The sequence below is a fragment of the Helicoverpa armigera genome, chromosome 29 (assembly GCF_030705265.1).
Source record: "Helicoverpa armigera isolate CAAS_96S chromosome 29, ASM3070526v1, whole genome shotgun sequence".
NCBI classification, from domain to species: Eukaryota; Metazoa; Arthropoda; class Insecta; order Lepidoptera; family Noctuidae; genus Helicoverpa; species Helicoverpa armigera.
Window position 1 is genome coordinate 5,342,769 of NC_087148.1, and position 22,290 is coordinate 5,365,058.

At 37.5% G+C, this 22,290-nt stretch overlaps 2 protein-coding genes across 3 annotated transcripts in view; both read left to right on the top strand.

The window, feature by feature from the left end:
- Positions 1-22,290, top strand: part of LOC110380639 (DENN domain-containing protein 2B) — a 75,846-nt gene that overhangs the window by 4,302 nt on the left and 49,254 nt on the right. The window lies entirely within an intron of this gene.
- LOC135119097 (uncharacterized) lies at positions 16,826-20,231 on the top strand. Its single transcript, XM_064042737.1, has 3 exons — positions 16,826-17,609; positions 17,690-17,902; positions 17,985-20,231. Exons 1-3 carry the CDS (start codon positions 17,304-17,306, stop codon positions 19,665-19,667), a joined length of 2,202 nt encoding a protein of 733 aa, XP_063898807.1. The 5' UTR covers positions 16,826-17,303; the 3' UTR covers positions 19,668-20,231.

Here is a 22,290-nt window from a genome sequence, read left to right on the forward strand (position 1 = left end):
AGCTTTTTCCAACAATGTGTTAGTAAGACTGTTTCTCAGACTTTCTGGCTCCTGACTATCTGTAACGACTGCCAAAGATGTTCAAATGACAGCCGGGACCCACCAATTTAATGTGCCTTCCAAAACACGGAGGAACTCGTCTTGGCAAGATGGTTACTTATCTAGGGACCGACCGCGCCAATCGTTGCTTAACCTTATGATCAACCCGTGCAGCTATTACTTATCCACGAGCTTCTAAAATCATATTAATTACCAGTCGTCCCGTCCCGTGGGAACTACTGCCCGTACCGGGATAAAATATAGCCTATGTTACTCGGGAAGAGTGTAGCTTTCCAACAGTGAAAGAATTGTTCAAATCTCTTCAGTAGTGCGAGTCTTTAGGGTACAAAAAACGAATGTTTTCTCTGTATTATACCTACTAGTATAGATTTTCAAGATATTTCATGCAACATTTTAAAGCGATCGGCGCCGCAAGTTTAGCTAGTATTCAATGAATCGAACACTAGTCCTATAAGACCTACTTTTGATATCGACTTTATCAATAAATTGACCGATAAGTTAACTGTTGAAGTACCTACTTACCTTAATTATAAAAACGTTATTGTTTATCTATTAAACCTAGTTTTTGCCTGTGGTTTCACTCGAATAAAGTACCTAAGTAATCCGGGCAGTGGAACAAAAGCTTCTCTATGTCCTTGGATGTACTTTCTAAGTATAACTTGGACGCCAATGGCTGATAAAAAGGTGAAGGCAAACATCTCGAGGAAACCTGGACTATAAAGTCTGAAATCAGCAACCCGCATTGAGCAAGCATGATGATTAATGCTCAATCCTTCTCCGTGTGAGAGGAGGCCGCAGCCCAGCAGTGGGACAATACAAAGGCTGTAACAGTAACAACAGTCCTTGGATGGATTACACTGTGGATTTATGGCCGTTCCTAATATTGTATCCATACTCTGATTTGCTTACTTAGATATAGAATTTCGACATTTACCCCATACATATAAGTGATGTCGTATTCCGATGTCTAGTATGCAAAACAACCGAAAAATATAGAATATTGGAAACGAACGTTAACCTATCATCATCATCATCAACAGCCTATCGCAGTCCACTGCTGGACATAGGCCTCTCCAAGTGCACGCCACTGAGATCGATTTTCGGCTTCTCGCATCCAGCTCCTGCCAGCCGTCTTGCGCAAGTCATCACTCCACCGTGCCTGCCTACACGTTAACCTATATCTACGACAAAATTATGAATACGTTTCAGCCTTTTTAAACTATTTTGCTTGAAAACAGGAAAACATATGGGATAGGTATGTTACAATTAGTTCGATACAAAGGTATAATAGCTAGGTAGGTACAATTAAAATTATTATTTTAAATTAATAACATTTTCCATTTGGTTTTGGATAAACCGTTAAGCCGATATTTGTGACTAGGTTACTTTGGCCCGAAATAATTTTGTGGGTTTTAAATAATTTTCATAAAGCAGCCCGGTCTGGAAATTGGTGATTGATACACCCGTGGATCGTAGAGCACGTAAACGGTCTTGCTTGTGATCGCAAGCAGCCCGGAGTCTGGAAGTTGACGATTGATACACCCGTGCATCTGAGGGCACGCAAATCCTACGTTTCATCTCTCTCCGGTGTTGTCGGATTGTCATCCCATCGCGCTATGAGAGTGAAGGAATAGTGAGTGCACCTGTGTCCAAGCAAAAGCTTCTGCACTATAATATGTCCTGTGCAGCTGGCTGATCTTCGAGAAGCCACAGTGGCCGAAAATTTGTATGGATGCTATTAATGTGATACAGATGTTTTCAATAAATTGAGTGAGCCATACCTATGTGTATTCATGCACATTGTTTTTGTATGATTCGGCAATTTTACCAATACTACGCTCTCCCAAGATTACGTATACCAAATACTATATGCATGTACATTTACACACGAGTATTGCTCACCCGTTTTCTCCATATAAAAACATCTATTCATCTTTTGTAGTAAATAGTATATTGAACAACCTTTTGTTCTGGTAGACAATAATCAGATGATGCCCTTCCGTTGTGTGCAGCGTCAGGGAGTGTCAGACTTTTACTGACTTAAAACCCACCATGTTCTTTCTGGAGCCCTTTGTGTACCAGCGCCGCGGTAACTTGCGCGAACAATCCCGCAGCCCGTTTATATTACACCTCTGTTTCTCTAAAACCATAAGTCGTATTATTTTTGGATGATGATGTCCACCCAGTCGACAGCTATTCTCCGTAAGGAGATCAGCCAGCTGCGCAGGACATATTATAGTGCACAAGCATTTGCTTGGACACAGGTGCACTCACTATTCCTTCACTTTCATAGCGCGATAGGAGGGTAATTACAATGTATTTTTGGCTGATTTTATAAGCCACAGGAAGGTAACCTGATGATTCATGTTGTCGATATATAAAATTCTCAGCGTCATGCTTGGTTGCCGTGGGTCCAGTTCCAAGCGGTCGGTTGTCTCGACCGCTATGCTCTAACGATTTTGATATCCTTTACGAATATAGTGTGCTTACCTACATCAAGACCCAAGTTTACTTACGACATAGACATCAAATTAATTTATTAAAATTAGGCTTACTGAATGAGTACCTACTTTTTCACGTCAAATTACATTGGATAGCACCTCCAAAAACGCCATCCTTTCACCGCTTCTGCAGAAGAAATGGTGATGAGCAAACTTCCCAGCAACACAGCTGTATGTCTTTTAAATTATTTCAGTAGTTACTTTCCCTAAAATAATTGTTTACTTTGAAAATTGAACGTGAAAATTCATAGTGAACAGTTATTTTAAGAAAACTGACGTTTATGTTGTCCTTGAACTTGACCCAGGGTGTGATGTGTCTTGGCGAGTCTGAAGTACAGTAATCCAGTAGTTTTTATTGAAAGAAATAAAACAGACTTCTAAAAACACTAAAAACAAAAACATACTTTCAGTAGCATCGGTCTAGAAGTCAGTCTTTCGGTCGCAAACAAACATTTATAAAAAAATATAAACAGCCGAATTGAGAACCTTTTTGGGACGTCGGCTGTGACAGTCAAAACATTATGACAAACAAAAGACAGTCCTCAAAACGCCTGACCTTCACTATTTCCTCAGATTAATGAATATACCTTTTCCTATGTGTTTTTACTGGTAAGCTGGGTATTTGTTTGTGATTTGATTTGGGTCTATCAATCGATGTGAAAGTTTAAGAACCTTGAGTTCAGTCTTTACGGATTTTTGGGGGGCCAGTCAGTTAAAAGATGAAGGTGACAGTCAAAGACAATAATAGATTATAGTAATGAGTATATTATGTATAAGCCCTTAAATTTTCAACGCCTGAAAAAGGCCATTAAGCTGCACCTTGACATTATTATTAACACCTGTAAATACCTCGACGAGTAAATCAATATTTTGAGTTTAATCCTTCCGGATCCCTTTATTTGATAAAAACATTTTAAGGACTCGTTGTTGTCCCAAGGTTTCACCCGTGTCCCGGAGGCACTTGTTCCCGTATACGGATAAATTATAGCCTACGTTACTCGTCAAGAGTTTGGCTTTCCAACAGTGAAAGATGTTTTTAAGTCGGTTCAACAGTTTCGCAGTCTTATATGTATAATAAGTCTAGTATAAGTATACAATTATACATAGACATAGGCAAACTAGCACTTGCAATACAGTCATAAGTAATACTTTTTTTTTGACAGTTAATCCGTAAAAAAATGGCCCCAATACGCTCTAGAATTTCATCCTTAAGTCCGGATTAGCCTAGCTAATTCTTTATCTCAGGTGCCAATTGACCTTATAAGAGACAAGGTCTAGCTAATAGACCTCAAGGTTAACTTTACTGATAATACTGTTGTTAAACTACTCGTACTTAGCTGTAGGAAATAGTAATGTTGTTTTAATAATAATAGTGCAGCTGTTTCTTTTGTTTCGGAAGCCACGGTGAATTGGTGGGTCTTGGTTGGCATTTGAACATCCTTGGCAGTTGTTACGGGTACTCAGAAGCTGGAAAGTCTGATAAACAGTCTTACCGAGGGGTATCGGGTTGCCCGGGTGACTGGGTTGAGGAGTTCAGATAGGCATTCGCTCCTTGTAATACACTGGTATTCAGCTGCATCCGGTTTTGAAGCCAATATAGTTGTTCAAAACAGCTTATTTCAAAGTCAATGTCAACATTTTTTGTTGAATGAATGAATATGTAACCAAAAACATGCTAAATAAATACAATTGCAAAATTCAAACTTTCCTTTTTTAGCGTACCTATTCTTTTGCATATGGCTACAGCATACCTAACATGTCTATTTTTGCCATGCATAATTTCTGATTTTAGCCGGTACCGGAATTTGTTTGCATTCCTAAATTAACTGAGTTTATTGACTAAGCTTTTCTGTGTTTGTAGTGGTTTTTATTAAATGTGGGAGCTACAGAAGTAGCTTTATTTACTTTTCCTAGCTTCCGTCCACGGTTTCACTCGTTTACTTCCCTTATATGGATAAAAATTACCATATATGTATGTTACTTTATTGTTAGTGCCAAGTTTCATCTTAATCCATCCAGTAGTTTTTGCGTGAAAGAGGATAAAACATACTACTAATCCAAACTTTCGCGTACAAAACTACTTACATACAAAATTTCGCGTTTCATATTTATAAGGTGAATCTACATATGTCCCTGATAAAATGTTATAGTACAGAGAAGGCCAACTCATAACCTTGTTTTTTTAAATTCCAGTGAAAAGATTTCCTACAGCATTTGAAAAGTTTTCTATTTGTCGATGGCGCCTATTCTCTCGTTCGGTCTCGTTTGTCGCCTGTCATGTTGACTTGTCACTTTCTCTGCACTCATTTGTACAGTCAACTTCAGGTCAGTGGTAACAGTTTTATAGAAAAATCGTACTTATTACTATTGAGTTAAGGTGCATGACAGTTACCACTGACGTGCGGTTGACTGTACACTCATTTGTGAACAATTTTTGGTGCAGTTGACAGTAGCTGTCAGTCAGCACAAACTATGGTATTGTCCCTTAGAAGTTGACAGGTAAATAAAACTACTTTTACGGATTTTATCGCGGTTATATTATATTATTTAATCCCGACGTTTCGGATCCTTTACAGCATCCATGGTCACGGGCAGACTAAGGTGTTGGTCGTCTTGATATATTAGTTACAAAGAGCTACCCTACATTTTGTTAATTATTATTGACAATCCGATTCACGCAAAACGAGCTAACTGTATCCTTAGGTCGAGCAGTTGTAGGCTTGGATTTTGATTTAATAGTTTCTATGATGGGATTCCAAGCAGGTGGTATGACCCAGCCATCTTCTCTATTGAAATTTGGATGTTTTTTAATTTCAATAGCCTCGCGAATCATCCTAGGTAGGAATCGGTTTTCTTTTGCAAGGACTTGTGGTTTATCAAATCTGATGTAATGCTGGGCCTTGTCTAGTGTGTGTTCACAAACTGCTGACTGTCTGGAACGGCGGTGTTTGACATCGGCGATGTGTTCTTTTACGCGGGTCCCTATGCTTCTTTTAGTTTGGCCTATGTAAGAGAGACCACAATCACATTCAAGCTTGTATACACCCGCATCTTGTAGAGGTATGTGACACTTGACAGGTGGTAAGAATTGACTAATCTTCTTCAGCGGCTTGAAGTAGGTTTTGATTGAAGCTCGCTTCAAGATGTAGCCAATCTTGTCTGTGACTCCTCTTATGTATGGAAGAACAGCAGGTAGACGCTCAACTGTGGCTGGTTTCACGCGGGTTCTGCGACGAGGGAGGTAAAGGATCCGAAACGTCGGGATTAAATAATATAATATAACCGCGATAAAATCCGTAAAAGTAGTTTTATTTAAATGTCTTATATTCGCGTAAGTGTCAGAAATCAATAAGTTGACAGGTGTCAATTGCTCATATAATACCCCTCTTATCTGTTTTGTGAGGTGGGAAATCACCAGATGATCATCTCTCGCTGTGGGTGCAGCGTGAGGGAGTGTCAGACTCTTACTGACTATGCCCACCATTGGTCCCTCCTGTGCCTTTGTGTACCAGAGCCACGGTAACTCCTAGTAAGAATTCTGCAGCACTGGCAAGGTTTGGAATACTCTAAGCTGTGTAGATTAATACAAGGTCATTTCATCATATCTGTACACACATGAAGTGTATTATTTGTAGTAATAAAAAAAATATTTCTTTTGAAAGTATAATAAGTAACGAATATTTCGTGATTGTCATCACAGAAAATACTGATTGAAATCTTATTGACACACGCAATTTCAGCACGGATTCGTGTAAATTATTTTAGTTTAAGTACTCATATTTTCTGGTCGTTAATTTTAAGTTTTTTTGCACATTTTTCTGCAAGTAAAACTAACTAGTTTTCTCTACATTTGAATGAGACACGGCGCCTATTCCCAATGATTGGTTTCGTTTGTAACTTTCTCCTCACTTTGTTTGTAGCTCCTCACTTTATTTTTAATTAGGAAATCATCAAATGACCCCTCTCGCTCTGGCTGCAGCGGGAGTATTAGACTTTTACTAAGACCCATCTTGTTCTTTCTGGATCCCTTTATCTACCAGAGCTGTGGTAACTCCTAGTAAGAATTCTGCAGCCCAGGGAGAGTTTTTATCACCATGGACTATGATAATTAAGGCAAATGTTACCATACTAAATTCATATTCAGAAGCAATAAGACCGCCGATTGTACTGTGTTTTTGTATGTTGTGATGTCCTGTGTTGTGTCTTGGTGTACAATAAAGAATAATCTATCTATCTATCTATCTATCTTGAGGATTTTACAGGTATTTGTAGACAATATTGTGTTTGAAATCTTATCGACACCCGTGCAAAAATTGCTTCAGGTTCTTGTAATATTTTGCAGTTTACTCATCATTTCTAGCAGTTTTTTCTTCTTTGAACTAATCACAGTTTTCTGCAACAAAACTAGCTAGTTTTCTAACTACATTTGAATGGCACACGGCGCCTATTCCCAATGATTGGTCTCGTTTGTCACTTGTCATGTTAACTTGTCACTTTCTCCTCACTTAGTACTGCTATAGTGCGGATGTGTAATTATGTCGTTTGTACGTTCCCACGAAGGTTAAGCGCTGGTGAGCGAGGATTGGAAATTGATGGGTGGGTTGCTGTTTTGTTGTGGTAACTTGGGCAGGAAAAATAGCTGGGGTAATAGCAACCTTCATGGCAAAACATAGCGCACCTCGTATAATAATACGATCCTTGTGTAATACCTATGTTCAACAAATAAATATTTCCTATTCTGATTCTGAACTTTGGCAGACAAGTTGCTCTGGTTGACGCATTGACTATGAGCTCGTTGCTAGTCAACGCAGGGCTCTATCGATCATAAGATTAAGCAAAGATTGCCGCAGTCAAACCTTGTATATGATAGTCCATCTTGTCATGACGAATTCCTCTGTTTGCAGAAGGGCTAGTTAAATTGATGGGCATTGTAGTTCATGTATCATTTCTTTCTCTAAAGTAAGTTAACCTTAATTGTATTAGTGATTAGAAAAACATGCCGCTTTTAAATGGATAGGTAGGCGGTACTTTACTTCACTTTCCCACGAACCATATTAGTAGGTTAAGCGCAAATAACCGAGGCCGTTATCCGGATGGGTGACAGTTACCACTAAATAGCATACCATCGACAATTTAGAGTTTGTACAGTATTGCTTACATTTCATGTACAGTCGCTTTATTGAACACTAGCTTCTGCCCGCGACTTCGTCCGCGTGGAATAGTTACTTTGGGCTAACGCTGAGTTTAAGAGGACGAATTGGAATTTTTGGCGCCAAGGATGTCAATTTTTCTCAGTAAATACAAAACGGATGAAAATACAACTTGGTTACCTGAAAGTTCATGATATAAACCTTATTTTGTTAGTTGTAGAAACATGATTAGGTAACTTTTATAACAGAGAAAAATATATCAAACATACCTCTTTTTAAAAAGAGATTCACATATTATGGGCAAACGGGACCGATTAAAGCCTCTTAACTTTTTTAGTAGTTGAGTATATACATACTCTTTAAAATTGTAGTAGGATTTTTTATCAAATTATCATTTCTAAATAATAAAATTACAAAACCATTTTGTCGCTTACGACTTTTAGTTATAAGCTAGCGCGCGTATTGTTATCCTCGCCCCGCTCAGACGCTCCGACCCCTTTTGGCGCCTTAGATGCGCGTGCCGGTTATGGAATTATTGTTGACCACTTCCTCGCCTTAACTTGCGACGGTTATAGTGAGCTAACCTTAAAAGATAGACATATGCTGTCGCGGACTTTTTTTTAGAACTTATAAAGGGGAACAATTCTGTCATACATGATTTTTGCGAAACTTTAACCGTTTACGCAGCGCACGCAGCGTAAGCTCTCTTAATAGGAAAATATCCCCCAATTTTGAAACATTCTTCATTGGTGCTCCGCTCTTTTTGGTCTTAGCGTGATAATATATTGCCCATAGTATAGCCTTCCTCGATAAATGGGCTATCTAACACTGAAAGAATTTTTCAGATCGGACCAGCAGTTCCTGAGATTAGCGCGTTCAAACAAACACTCTTCAGCTTTATAATATTAGTATAGGTAGATTAACTTTCCACTATTGTGATAAGGTTGAAATTCTATTGAAGATTGATTGATTTAGTTCGGTTGGATGTGCTAGTCTGTACATAGGTATCGGGTGTAAAAGCAAATTGTTATTGATACATACTTAACGTATGATACCTATAGCTTATTGATAAAATACAGTTGTGTTCATTGACTCATTATTTGGCGAATTGTAGTTACTATGTCGCGATCAATTAATGGATGGGTGATCGAACGTTGACAACTCTTGAAAATAGTTTTACCGCTCTGAAAGGGGCTATGAGTTAAAATGTATTATTTTAATAGTTTAATAGTGACGTCCAGACCGAATTTCAGTCATGGCGACTTCTCTCTAAGAAGATCAGTCAGCTGCACAGAACATATTATAGTTTGGGCACATTTGCTTGGACACAGGTGCACTCACTATTCCTTCACTCTCATAGCGCGATGGGACGACAATCCGACACCACCGGAGAGAGATCACAAGCAGGACCGTTATTTACGTGCTTTCCGATGCACTACGAGCAAATATGTGAAAATTGTACATGTTTGCGAACTTAAAACCTTGATACAAAAAAAAAAACGGTTTAAAATTACACTTTTATCTATTCTAACAACACAACTGTCCCCATATGAGAATCAATTGACACTTGTAAAGTATACCCGTAATAATTGTTTGTATATGCTCTGCTGTGTTAAAATGATACTTATTTCTTAGTGTACAATGTTGGTTTTCCATTGAATTTTCTAGTCTTAGTCTGGTATGTGAGGAAACTTGTGAATAAGGGGCCTGAGTGTTTATTTAAGTTGTAGAACTACTAGCTTCCGCATACGGTTTCATTCTGCTGGGGAGTTTGTTGCGCCACTTCTTCTTCCCAGCAAAAACACATAGGAAGTGGTGAAGGGTGGGCGTTTTGGGGCTGTCTTTTGTCAATTTCTGACGTTCAAAAAGTGCTGTTTTGCAGCCGAGTTTGAATAAACGACTTTTGATTTTGATTCCTGTTTTATTGTATTTATTTGATATTATTGTATACCAAATGTATTATTATTCGAGAGAATTTATACTTGCCTCTGGAATAAAAATTTGCTTGTATTTTTGTGCGATAGTTTTTTTAGGGTTCCGTACCCAAAGGGACCAAAGGGAAAAAGGACAACGATTACTATATCTTCTCTGTCAATTTGTCTAACACCAATCGCATAAACCGTGATGGCTAGCAGTCTGTTTACCCGTGTTTTACAAGGAGCGACTGCCTATCTGACCTCCTCAACCCAGTTACCCGGGCAACCCAATACTTCTGGCAATTTTGCCACTTTTCAAACAACGGTTATGTACGCCAATTCATAAGGTAATTGTAGACTTCCTCTGATGACGAGGATCGGAAGGTCAATGACCAAATTAAGACTGATTTGACTTGACCGCGATTCATTTCTTTCGTTTCGGTACTTGAATGACCAAAACAGATTGTGAAGTGATGAAGGGTATGTAAAACTCTAACTCAAAATATTTATTTGCATGTATTTTTATCTTATGATGGAAAATGTCCATGATGATTATTATAAGGCATACGTAAAAGTTTGTTTGTTCCTTTGCTTGATCAGGCTGATCCCATCCTACGGGACAGATTAGAAGAATTGTTTCAAATGTTTCAGTGTTAGATAGCTCATTTACTTACAGATGAAGGCTTGAATTATTCCTACTTTTGGTAAAACATATCGAAGTAATATATTTATCTGTATGTGTAATATGTCATAGAAAGAAAGAATGTTACTTGTGAGATGACGGCAGATAGAAGTGTATGGAAGAAGAAAACATGCTGCACCGACCACTAATAAAATTGGGATAAGGGCAGGAGGATGATGATGATGATGATGTGTAATAAGCCATAGCAAAGAAAAAAAACACTTCTCTCTATGTATTAACCTGTGTGTTTTATTAAATACGTTCCGCCGTTCTCGCTTGAAGTAACAAAAACATTCTTGTTGTCATCAGTTTGATGTGATTCAGATACAGCCAGTTAAACTGAAAACGAATATTACATGAAGTTATTACAAGTCATTACAATGTACCGTACTTTGGCCATGTTCGTCATCAAAATTTTACCTACTAATTAAAGTAACTTTAATATTATTTTAATGTAATGGATAACTTGGAAAGGAAAACCGCATCGCCATGCGTGGTTTAGCGAAAATAGTACGTTTAATACGTATCTATAATTCAGGTATTTCCCAATAGGTTTGTTATTTTGTATTGGTTTGAAATATTAATTAACCGACTTAAAAAAAACCGGCCAAGTGCGAGTCGGACTCGTGCACGAAGGGTTCCGTAAATTACAGTTAAATCAACCTATCTCAAAAACTATAAGAGATACTTTGATCAAACCATAAATCGTTGAAAGAGTTAATTAGCATGCATCACCTCTATTTTTTTTAGAATTTTATACCCCGTAGTTATAAAAATAGAGGGGGGGGGACATACTTTTTACGACTTTGAGAGCTGATATCTCAAAAACCGTTCACTTTAAGAAAAATGTTTTTTAGAAAACTTTATATCATTTTAAAAGACCTTTCCATTGATACCCCACACGGGTATGTACATCGAAAAAAAAAATTTCATCCCTCAGTTACATGTATGGTGGGCCCCACCCCCAATTCTTTTTTTTACTATTTAGTGTCATATTTTTGTAGCGGTTCATACAACACATATTCCCATCAAATTTCATCACTGTAGTACTTATAGTTTCCGAGTAAATCGGCTGTGACAGACGGACAGACGGACAGACGGACATGACGAAACTATAAGGGTTCCGTTTTTGCCATTTTGGCTACGGAACCCTAAAAATGGAAGATCTATGTTCGACTCGTATAATTTTTGATGAGTCTCCGTCCATAGATTTTTTCATCAGCGTGAGGAACCTATACTAGTCATACTCTTACTGACTAAAACCCACCATGTTCCTTCTTAACCCCTTTATGTACCAGCGCCGCGGTAACTCGCGCGAACAATCCCGGAGCTCTGGCATACCCCTTGTGAGAACAACCGTGATGTTTAAACCTTACCCAACATTGCAGATCAAAGTACTCGTATATTTACACAAGAAAGTTAACTGAGGCCAAAATCTACCGACAACATAAACGTCAGTTTCCTTAAAACAACCGTTGTCGCCCGAGCCTTTTCCCAACTATGTTGGGGTCGGCTTCCAGTCTAACTAGATGCAGCTGAGTACCAGTGTTTTACAAGGAGAGACTGCCTGTCTGTCCTCCTCAACCCAGTTACCCGGGCAACCTAATACCCGTTGGTAAGACTGGTGTCGGACTGACCAGCTTCGGCCAAAGATGTTAAAAGACAGCCGGGACCTACAGGTTAAAGTGCCAAAACATAGTGTCCAAAACATAGTCATTGGTATCCAAGATATACTTAGGAAGTACATACAAACTTAGAAAAGTTGCCTTTGCATTTGCCTAACCTGGAATCGCACCACTCATATTTGAGAATTTGGTTCTTTATCCACTAGGCCACCACGAAGAGTCAATGGCTTTTTTTTCATATAGAATAGACCTACATGCGCTTAAAAAACGTCAAGCTAGTTGCTAGAGTTTCTAAGTAAACAGTGGTTTTAGAATAACGGGCGTTTATGTTATCGGTGTACTTGTGCCTTAGTACTTATACTTAGTAACTACACAGGATGTAAAACCTGTCGTTCAAGGCGCTTGCTATGCGCCCGCGACTCGATACTGTTTATCTGTTTGAAGGAATGAGAGAGAATGATAGTCTGGTGTTTGGTTGCGTTTTTGTAACGAATTGTGGTAAGCAAGTTTGTCAATTTTGAATTAGTAGTTGCATTTTAAATAGGTGTTGTTTTTACTTACCTCCTGCCAGCGAAAGAGGTTCGTTAAATGCTCTAAATTACTAGTTAGATGCATTTTAAATAGGTATTATTCAAAACTAGCTTCCGCTAGCTGCTCCACCCGCGCCTTGAGGGAAGCACTTTCTGCACCCAGATAAAAAGCAGCCTATGTAAATTCTCAGGCTCTAGACTGTCTTTGTTCCAATCCTTTTTCAGGCTGATGACTATCTGTGTACCAATCATTTTTTTATTTAGAACAGTAGTTTTGGCTTGAAAGCTACAGAAACAGACAGGCAGAGTTACTTTCGCATTTATAATATTGGCAAGGATTATCGAAATCCCTTTTCACACTTCTGCAAACATTCGTATTTATTGTAAAGTATTTGAAAGCATTTACTTTAGCCGTAATAACCCGCAACTAAGTAGTATGTTATCTTCATTTTAACCGTGTAAAAATAGAAATGCATTTTAAACTAGGCCATTGGTTTATCAGTAGTTTTTTACTGGTGTAAACAAGGTGAGGTTAAACAGTATTTAGTTCATAATTATTTTCATATATAAAATAAAATCAGGAGTGATTAGGATAGTTGCAAATTTGCCCTACCCCATCAAATCACTCTTTCACTCTAAGGTTTGCTGTAAGAGAACCCAACACTGGGTTACGCTTGCCGTTGTGCATAATATCTCTGTTTTCAGTGTGTCAAAATGTATTTATGTGTGCAATAAAGAATAATGTTATGTGTCATGTTTCTATGTTTCTATGAATTTTTAAGTTCAAGTTTCAAAGTAAACAGTAAAAGCGGACGTTTGTGTTGTTGATAAGCCAGGGAATTTCAAAATATGCTGTCAACCGAACATCAGGCCTATTATCGGCCGACAGTTAAGTCGGTAGTATGCTCAGACTCAGACTTACCCAAGGATGTAAAAGGCTAAGCAAACGATAGATCCTTAAATTCAATCAACCAAGCATTATTAGCAACAAACATACTTCATATAGCAACAAAAACTCTTCCGCATACACTTTCTACCTCTACGCTCACCCACGCAAGAAACAATCGGCTTTCGATTCTCTGTATGAATAATAATTGATTCGTAATTAAATTAATGGTTCATGAAGAACGTTAGAAACTTAGGCTTGCTAGGAAATCACTTAGGGCAAAACCCTCTTCTGTACTAGCTATATTATAAAGCTAAAGAGCTAATGTTAGGAACTATAGCGCCGATTTTAGAAACTATTTCAATGTTAGATAGTCATGGTATGAGCATGGTTTGCAGATAAATAAGGATCATGTTGTGAAGAAGGTGTTGAGTATGACTGTGGATGGATATAGAGGATTAGGACCTTTATGAATTGTGTGAAAGACGATATGGTTACAAGAATTTTACTTGTGAGATGACGTCAGATAGAAAGGGATAGAAGATGAAGACATGTGCCCCGACAACAAATAAATTGGGATAGGACAGGGGACTGATGCTTTTAGGTATGTCAACGGAACAGTAGCTTATGTATAAGTTTGTAAGTGCGGAAACTCCATGTTAGCTTTAGGATGAAAATCTCATACCATACAGAACGTATCTTCATCCTCCCGCCCTTCCTTCTATCCTAATTTTATTTGAGACGGCTAGCGCAGTGTATTTTCTTCTTCTATACTCTTCTGTCTGCCGTCATCTCACAAGCAAAATTGTTTCTAGCCTTATCGACTTTTACATAAATCCATCCATAGTTTCTTTGGCCTTCCTCTTCTACTATATCCTTCCTCACACCATGACTTTAATTTCTCCGCATCACCGACATTAAAATAGATCTATCTAACTATTCTTAGACATAATTTCGGAAATATATAGCATAAACGTGCCAAAACCCGATCTAAATGCAACGCATGCCAAGCGTTTTGGGATTTCCGCATATTTAATCTGTCCTACTTGGTCCAGTGCCAAGCTTGGCGGGTATTCTATTAATTTATGTAGGTTTAAATAATTGTTATTCTTTTGTATTGATCTCCTTATTGAGGTGGAAGGTTAGTCATGTAGATCTTGGCTGTTGTTTGCATTTGCTGTGCCCTGCGGTTTTGCCTGTGGATTGGAGAAAATTACGTAATTGGTTATGCCCTTTCTAACTTCTATTATGGTTAAAATCTGTCTTATTGTCTCATATTGATTTAGGTGAGTTCATAGATGATTCTTTGCGAATTCGACAGACTTGAAACTTAATTTTCCTACTTTATTCATATAATTTGTAGTCCTACATTAACTATACTGCACATACATTACAGTTGTTCAGATTAGTTATAAACATTGTATGTTATCCATAAAGATTACTTTTTATCCATGTTTTTATTCGTGTTTATTACATTTTGAAGCCTTTATTTGCTAGATAATACATTCTTATTACTTTTATCTTTATCATAAAAAAGTAATCTTATATAGAATTTATGCTCGTATTTAGTTTGAATTCTTGAGTCGTGGTGGCCTAGTGGGTAAAGGACCAACCTCAAGTACGAGGGCGCGGGTTCGATCCCAGGTCAGGCAAGTACCAATGCAACTTTTCTAAGTTTGTATGTACTTTCTAAGTATATCTTAGACACCATTGGCTGTGTTTCGGATGGCACGTTAAACTGTAGGTCCCGGCTGTCATTGAACATCCTTGGCAGTCGTTACGGGTAGTCAGAAGCCAGTAAGTCTGACACCAGTCTAACCAAGGGGTATCGGGTTGCCCGGGTTACTGGGTTGAGGTCAGATAGGCAGTCGCTTCTTGTAAAGCACTGGTACTCAGCTGAATCCGGTTAGACTGGAAGCCGACCCCAACATGATTGGGAAAAGGCTCGGAGGATGATTTAGTTTGAATTCTTGAGAGGAAAATGATGACTAAAGAAACGACGGTTAGATTGTGTGGAAGACGATATGGCTGGAAAGAGTGTCACTTGTGAGATGACGTCAGATAGTAGTAGTATGGAAGAAGAACATATGCTGCGCTGACCACAAATAACTTATAAGGATAAGGCAGAAGTCTTATGACCCAGACTTAGCATTTTTAACTCCAGTAATATGTAGTGTCGATCTACTGTCTGCCAAGATGCAGTGTCAAATGGCTGCTGAAGTTGTACCCGTCAAGCTGAAGACCAAGCGATATGGTGTAAGTTATGGGGCGACACAAGTACTACTGTAGACTGTTAGATAGGCTGATGATGATGATCGTTTAAGCCCCATAGAAATACGGAAAACACAGTTGCATGAATCAACCAGTCCTGTAGCGAACATTATGTTTCTACTTTTACTTGACATTCAAAATAAATGCGTATTTGATTGCGTTTTCACTTTTATGTTCATATACTGCAGTTAGTGTGGTGTTTGATAATTAGTTTTGTGGGCTATTAATAGCAGCTTTGACCCGCAGTTTAACTCGTCTTCTGGGTACACAAATTACCGGTCCCGGATAAAGAGGCCTATGTCTAGAGAAGTTTTGTGGGTTCCAAAAATGTTAATCCCCAGTTTCACTCGTGTAACGAGGTCACTACTTCCTGCGTCCGGATAAGGTAGCCTATACATACTTAGAGGAGCTCGTGGCCAATTAACAGAAGAAGGGATCGATCACTTATAAAGTTAAGCAACGCTTGGTGCGGTTGATTTGCGTAAGTGTCACCATCTTGTTATGGCGAGTTCCTCCGTGTTTCGGAAGGAAACGGTGGGTCCCGGCTGTCGTTTAACATCTTTGGCAGCTGTTACGGCTATCAGTAGCCAGAAAGTCAGCCAAACAATTTTACCAAGGGGTATTGGATTGTCCGGGTAACTGGGTTGAGTACCTAGGTGAGATAGGCAATCAATCCATGTGGCACATTTTTTTACTCACCTTCATCAAATTACACTGGAAGCCAACCCCAAGAAATGGCAAGACAGCTACAGAAATATCTTCGTGATTGATATCTGCTCTCGATATCGTACGAATCACGAGAATAGAAAGTGAAAATGTAATCAAACTCTCATTAAATACGGAATACTGGTAAAAGTAAGCTATATGCGTGTCGATAACAAGCTGTACATACATATATGGGGCTTATGTAATGTACTAAGTTATCTCTTATGTATTGTTATCTAAGATCTGTATGATCTTGTTATGTTATGTTTTCTTTTACTTATTATGTAGTTTTTCTCTGGTGGTGTTCTTACAAATATTTTGATGGTCTGATTTACGTGTCTTACATATTTCTGGTGTTCAAGAGTTTTGAAATGCATACGAATAGGCTGTTTTCAAACCATAGGTACAGACAGAATTGTGTTGCTGGGGAGTTTGTTCCACCACTTCTTCTTCCCAGCAAAAACTCATAGGAAGTGGTGAAGAGGGGGTGTTTTGGGGACTGTCTTTTGTAAAGGGGAATGCCCAATCGAGGCCCTCAGTGGACAACGGACTACAGAAAAAATAGTTTATGCATAAATTTTTTCATAATAAAATATGATTTTACATTCTTCCATATATGCGCCATTAAAATCCACAACAATTAGGTATTTAAAAAAAGTAAGTTTACTGATAAAATAAGCTGTATTTTCTAATTTAACGCTAGCAAAACATTGCCAGCCACAAAATAATATTTTAAATGTTATGAACTTATGACTTATTAAGTTTATTGTAATCGATTTATGAACAAATACAATACAATACCCACGGGACTTTGCGGATATTTTAAGGAACTTACTTTAATAAAATAACTTAACTTAACTTTAGAAAACTATATTTGAAAGAATAAAAACCAGTTTTCACTTTTAATGTCTTTTTTCGTCGTTGTGACAACACCGAACTGAATCTGACATAGACAGTTCGCTTGTTGCTTACGCTCAATGTGGATGTGTTTTGATTTTTCTTCGATTCCTCGTACTACCTGGCTTTGTTATATGGACTTGATTCGGATTATTACCAACGACTTTGGCTTTGTTTTGTGGATTTTGTTCTTACCTTCAACGACAACTTTGTCTTTGGAATCAAGGATCTTGGCTGCTTTCGATTTTGGATACCGATCGATAACGTTATATACAATGCCTGAAAACCATTGTGTGAATTGTGGGTTTAACTTGACCGAGGCTCAAGAGCATACCTTGGAGCCAGAAGAAATAAGCGTCATACAGCAGTGGGTTGCCCCACGGCAGGTAAAAATATGAACCATAAAATGTATTTGTTATTGCCTACATCATGTTCCAATTATTTACACATAATAATATTGTTTTAGGTGTCAAGAGATAATCTTGTTTGCCATAACTGCTGGTTGGTAGTAACTGAAACCTTTGCTCCTCAACAAGAGCTGGAAGGATCTGTACGTCAAAATAGCTGTATCAATTGTGGACGGTCTGTTAGACGTATAAGAAGTCACTCAATAAGAACAGATACAGATAGAGAAAGCCGCATTAGAAATGTAATAATGGAATGGATTCAACCTCGAGAGGTAAGTTTATTAAAATAAAATACAAGTATAATAAATATCTGTTTGTATTTATTTATAAATAATAATACATTATACTTTTTAGGTTTCATCATTAAGTCGCATCTGTCATCCTTGCTGGCACAGAGCCGACAGAGCCGCTATACATTTTGTACAAGAATCAGCATCAACATCTTCAGCTTCAACAACTGAATCAGAAATAATTCTACCCAGTTACACAAGGGCTGCAAATACAGAAAGGTGTTGTATTTTTCCAGACTGCCATGAACCTGAAAGAATGCATATTCCTACATCAATTCGTGTGAGATTGCTATGTGATTTATCTTTCTATGTTCCTCAAAACTGCCGTATCTGTAACTTTCACCTGACAAATCGTACATGGGATAGTTTAATTGTAGAAAATGGAAACCATACCTTCACCGCTGCATTTATTGAAGATTTGCTATCATTACTAAAAAACCAAATAGGCAATAATATCGATTTTGAAAATATTGAAGATAGCGATGATCATTTAGTTTATTATTGGCTTGGTATGTCTAAACATCAATTTAGAAGAATATTGGAAGAGGTTCCTCGACTAAATAATAGCCACAGAGGAGCTACTGGACTGGCAGCTTATTTAACAAAGCTAAGAACTGGTGATTCAGATCAAAGGCTTTCTACATTATTTAAGGTACCTAGAAGTACTTTAGAAAGACTAATGAATAATGCAAGGGAACTTCTTACCCAAGATTTTGTACCACAAAACTTAGGCCTGCAGCATGTTACTAGAGAAAACATTGCACAGAGGAATTTAATAATCCCTAATGGATTATTTGGAAGCACAAATCAAGTTAAACCTATTGTAATCATGGATGGAACTTATGTGTACATTCAAAAAAGCTCAAACTATAAATATCAAAAACAAACATACTCTCTGCACAAGTTTAGGAATTTAATGAAACCATTTATTATAACATGTTGTGATGGATATATATTAGATGTCATGGGCCCCTACCCCGCAACAACATCAGATGCTGAGATTCTTAAAAATGAATTCAGTTCACACGATGCACCAATGAGGAGATTTTTTGAACCAGGTGATGTATTTATATTAGACCGAGGTTTTAGGGACGCAATACCACTTCTAACAGAATGTGGGTACTCTGTTAAAGTTCCAGCATCACTTGAGGAAGGCGAATCACAATTATCCACTATTGATGCTAATAACTCCAGGAAAGTGACTATTTGTCGCTGGGTTGTTGAGGTCATAAATGGTGTGTTTAAACAAACATTTAAATTGTTTCGGCAAGAATTTTTCAATCGGGCATCTACTCACATGATGCAAGATTTTGCAGTAGGTGCAGCATTAATTAATAGGTTTCATCCAAGGATATTAGATAGACCGGATGCTGCTCAAATATTATCAATAATTAATGAGAGAATGTATATCCATAATACTTTAGCAGATTATATTAATCTATATCATTTAAATCGCAGAAGGGCTCAATTTGTTAACATTACCGTTGGCTCTGACAATTTAAATGACTTCCCAAGATTAACAATGGATGATTTAATATTAATTGCATGTGGGACCTACCAAATAAAACAAGCTAGATCATATTATGGAGAACATATAAGAGCCAACGGTATGTACAGTATTGAAATATGTAGAGAACAAAATAGCAACCTACCAAGCGAATTACTTAATGAAAACTGCTGGCTTTTGCGTGCCAAAATACAAAGCAGACATGTGAGCCGTAAGATATATTTTGTTTATCCAAACTAATATTATAAATGCGAAAGTAACTCTGTCTGTCTGTCTGTCTGTCTTTCTGTCTGTCTGTCTGTCTTTTCTTCACGCCTAAACTACTGAACCGATTTGTGTGAAATTTGGTACAGACATAGTTTGAAACTTGAGAAAGGACATAGGATAGTTTTTATTACAAAAAAAAATTATAATAAAATTATTCCGGACATATAGCGCCATCTATTGGTCAAATCAAAAATCTGCTGGTAGTCACTATATATTCCACGCGAACGAAGTTGCGGGCAAAAGCTAGTATTAAAATAAATAATACTTATGCCGGCAGAAATGCAATAGAAGAATATGCATGTAATTGTATAATAGGAAAACGCACGGTAGGTTGCTGTGCACACATTATGACTGTGCTTTGGTATATAGGTTGGGCAAGATATGAATCAAATATTTGCCCACCTGCACCATTTTTAGATAATCTGCTAATTGTATATGACAACGAAGAAAATATAGATATATAAAATAGAACATGTGTTTTTTTATATCCTCTTAACTATAATCTGATAAAAATATATTAGAAACATCCCTCCTATTATAATATAATTATAAAGTATTGAAAAAAGATAAGTTTTCTAATTATCTCACACTCTAAAGACATTTTTATATGGAAAAATAGCCCCAAAATGTTATTTGTTTTTTAATATTTTTAAAATAGTGGCGTCAATTTGAATATATTATTTAAATATCTAATACAGTTAAGATTTAAAAACAAACAACTTTTATTGTAATACTTGATGTCCACTTTGGGCCTGGGATATCATGAACGATGGGCAATCCCCTTTGATCTTCAAAAAGTGTTGATTATCAGCCTGCTTTAAATAAATGACTTTTGTTTTTGACTAAACTGACAGTCAGCCGCCGAATATGAGCGGAAGTTACGCAGCTTATTGTATTTCCATACATATTCACTTTTTCGTTCATGTCTACCCCACAATACGTTATGCGTAATTTGCATAGACGCTGACTTTCGGCGGCTGACAATCAGTTTGGCTTGAACGCAGCCTTACAGTGGAAGTTGACTCTAAATTAGTTACGCTTGGTATTTGATGATTCCGAAAGATGAAAGAATCTATTAGATAGATAGATAGAATTGCAATACCTACGTCTTTACCTGCGTCTACTCGTCGTATCGATCGTCAATTATTTTTAAAGAATCACAAAAGAATGCTCTGCCTCTGTTTATATTAAACCAATTTGATAGAAAACAATGCAAAAATGCTCCGAAACAATGCTGTGTTATATTTCAGTTCTTCATTAATTCGGTTTAAGTCCAAAGTCTAACCAATTGTCCTATGTCCAGTTTCAACGACGATGTACGTCAGTTTTTCTTAAAACAACTGTTTGTACGTAATTTCTAAGTAAATCTTGGACACCAATGACTGTTTCGGTGGGCACGTTAAACTCGGCTGTCATTGAACATCCTTGGCAGTCGTTACGGGTAGTCAAAAGCCAGTAAGTCTGACACCAGTCTTATCAAGGGGTTGCCCAGGTAGCTGGGTTGAAGAGGTCAGATAGGCAGCCGCTCCTTGTGGCACACTGGTACTCAGCTGCATCCGGTTAGACTGGAAGCCGACCCCAACATAGTTGGGTAAAGGCTCGGGAGATGAACGTTGTGTGGTCGGTGAACTTATATACCATGTAACAGTATTATTTTATTATCTACCGCTAATTACTTATCATGTTATTCAGACTTCGCGAACAAGTAGACCGTGGCGCTTAATTACAGTTATTAAAAAAGTTTTGTAATGGACTATTATGTAGGTTTTATTGCCGACTTTAAAGACAAGTGGTTTATGTAGTTCATTTTTATATAATGCCAAAAATGACCTTTTACTTGGTAAAGCGTGCGAGAGTAGGAATGTGCTAAAAAGGGATATTTTCGTATAAAAAGTGTCCCAAAAGTTACACTTATTTGCTGATCAAAACCTTCTGAATCTCTTTAGGGTCGCGATAACTCTTTTTGGCTTTCTTATAATTCGAAATCTGTTCCGTAGTACTCGTGTCAAAGAGTGACGTCTTAGAATCTGGGTTTCAAGAATTATCTTTAACCTGGTTATCCAATCACTTATAATACGCAAGAATTTAAAACTCATTCATGAATTCGAACCTTGGAAAGTCAGAATAACCAACAAAATGATGCGAGCTAAACTCCAAACTACAGTTATTAGTCATAATGTAACAGTTAAAAGTATTCCCCTACAGTTAAAAATAACCAGACACGATCTAAATATATCTCAAGAGGGTAGAAACGTCAAAAACATATGGTTCAAATCTTTTGTTGGTTTATTTTTGGATGACTAAGATATTATTTCAAGTGGTTTCGGAAAGGAAGTTTATGAAATTAGTTAAAAGAGCCATCTGGTTATTGAAAAAGTAAGTTATTTTTAAAATAGAAGTGCAGAAATGTCTACGGTATAAAAATTGGGTCACAGACTTGGGGATTGCAGTTTAAAAAAGTTTTAATGAATAAAAAAGTTCAAGGTTTGTAAAACAAATATTAGGTAATATTAAAAATTTACTTCTGACAAAGGTTTCCCGCGGGAACTTCTTCGTGTACCCGTATAAAAAGTAGCCTATAGCTTTCTTCGACAAA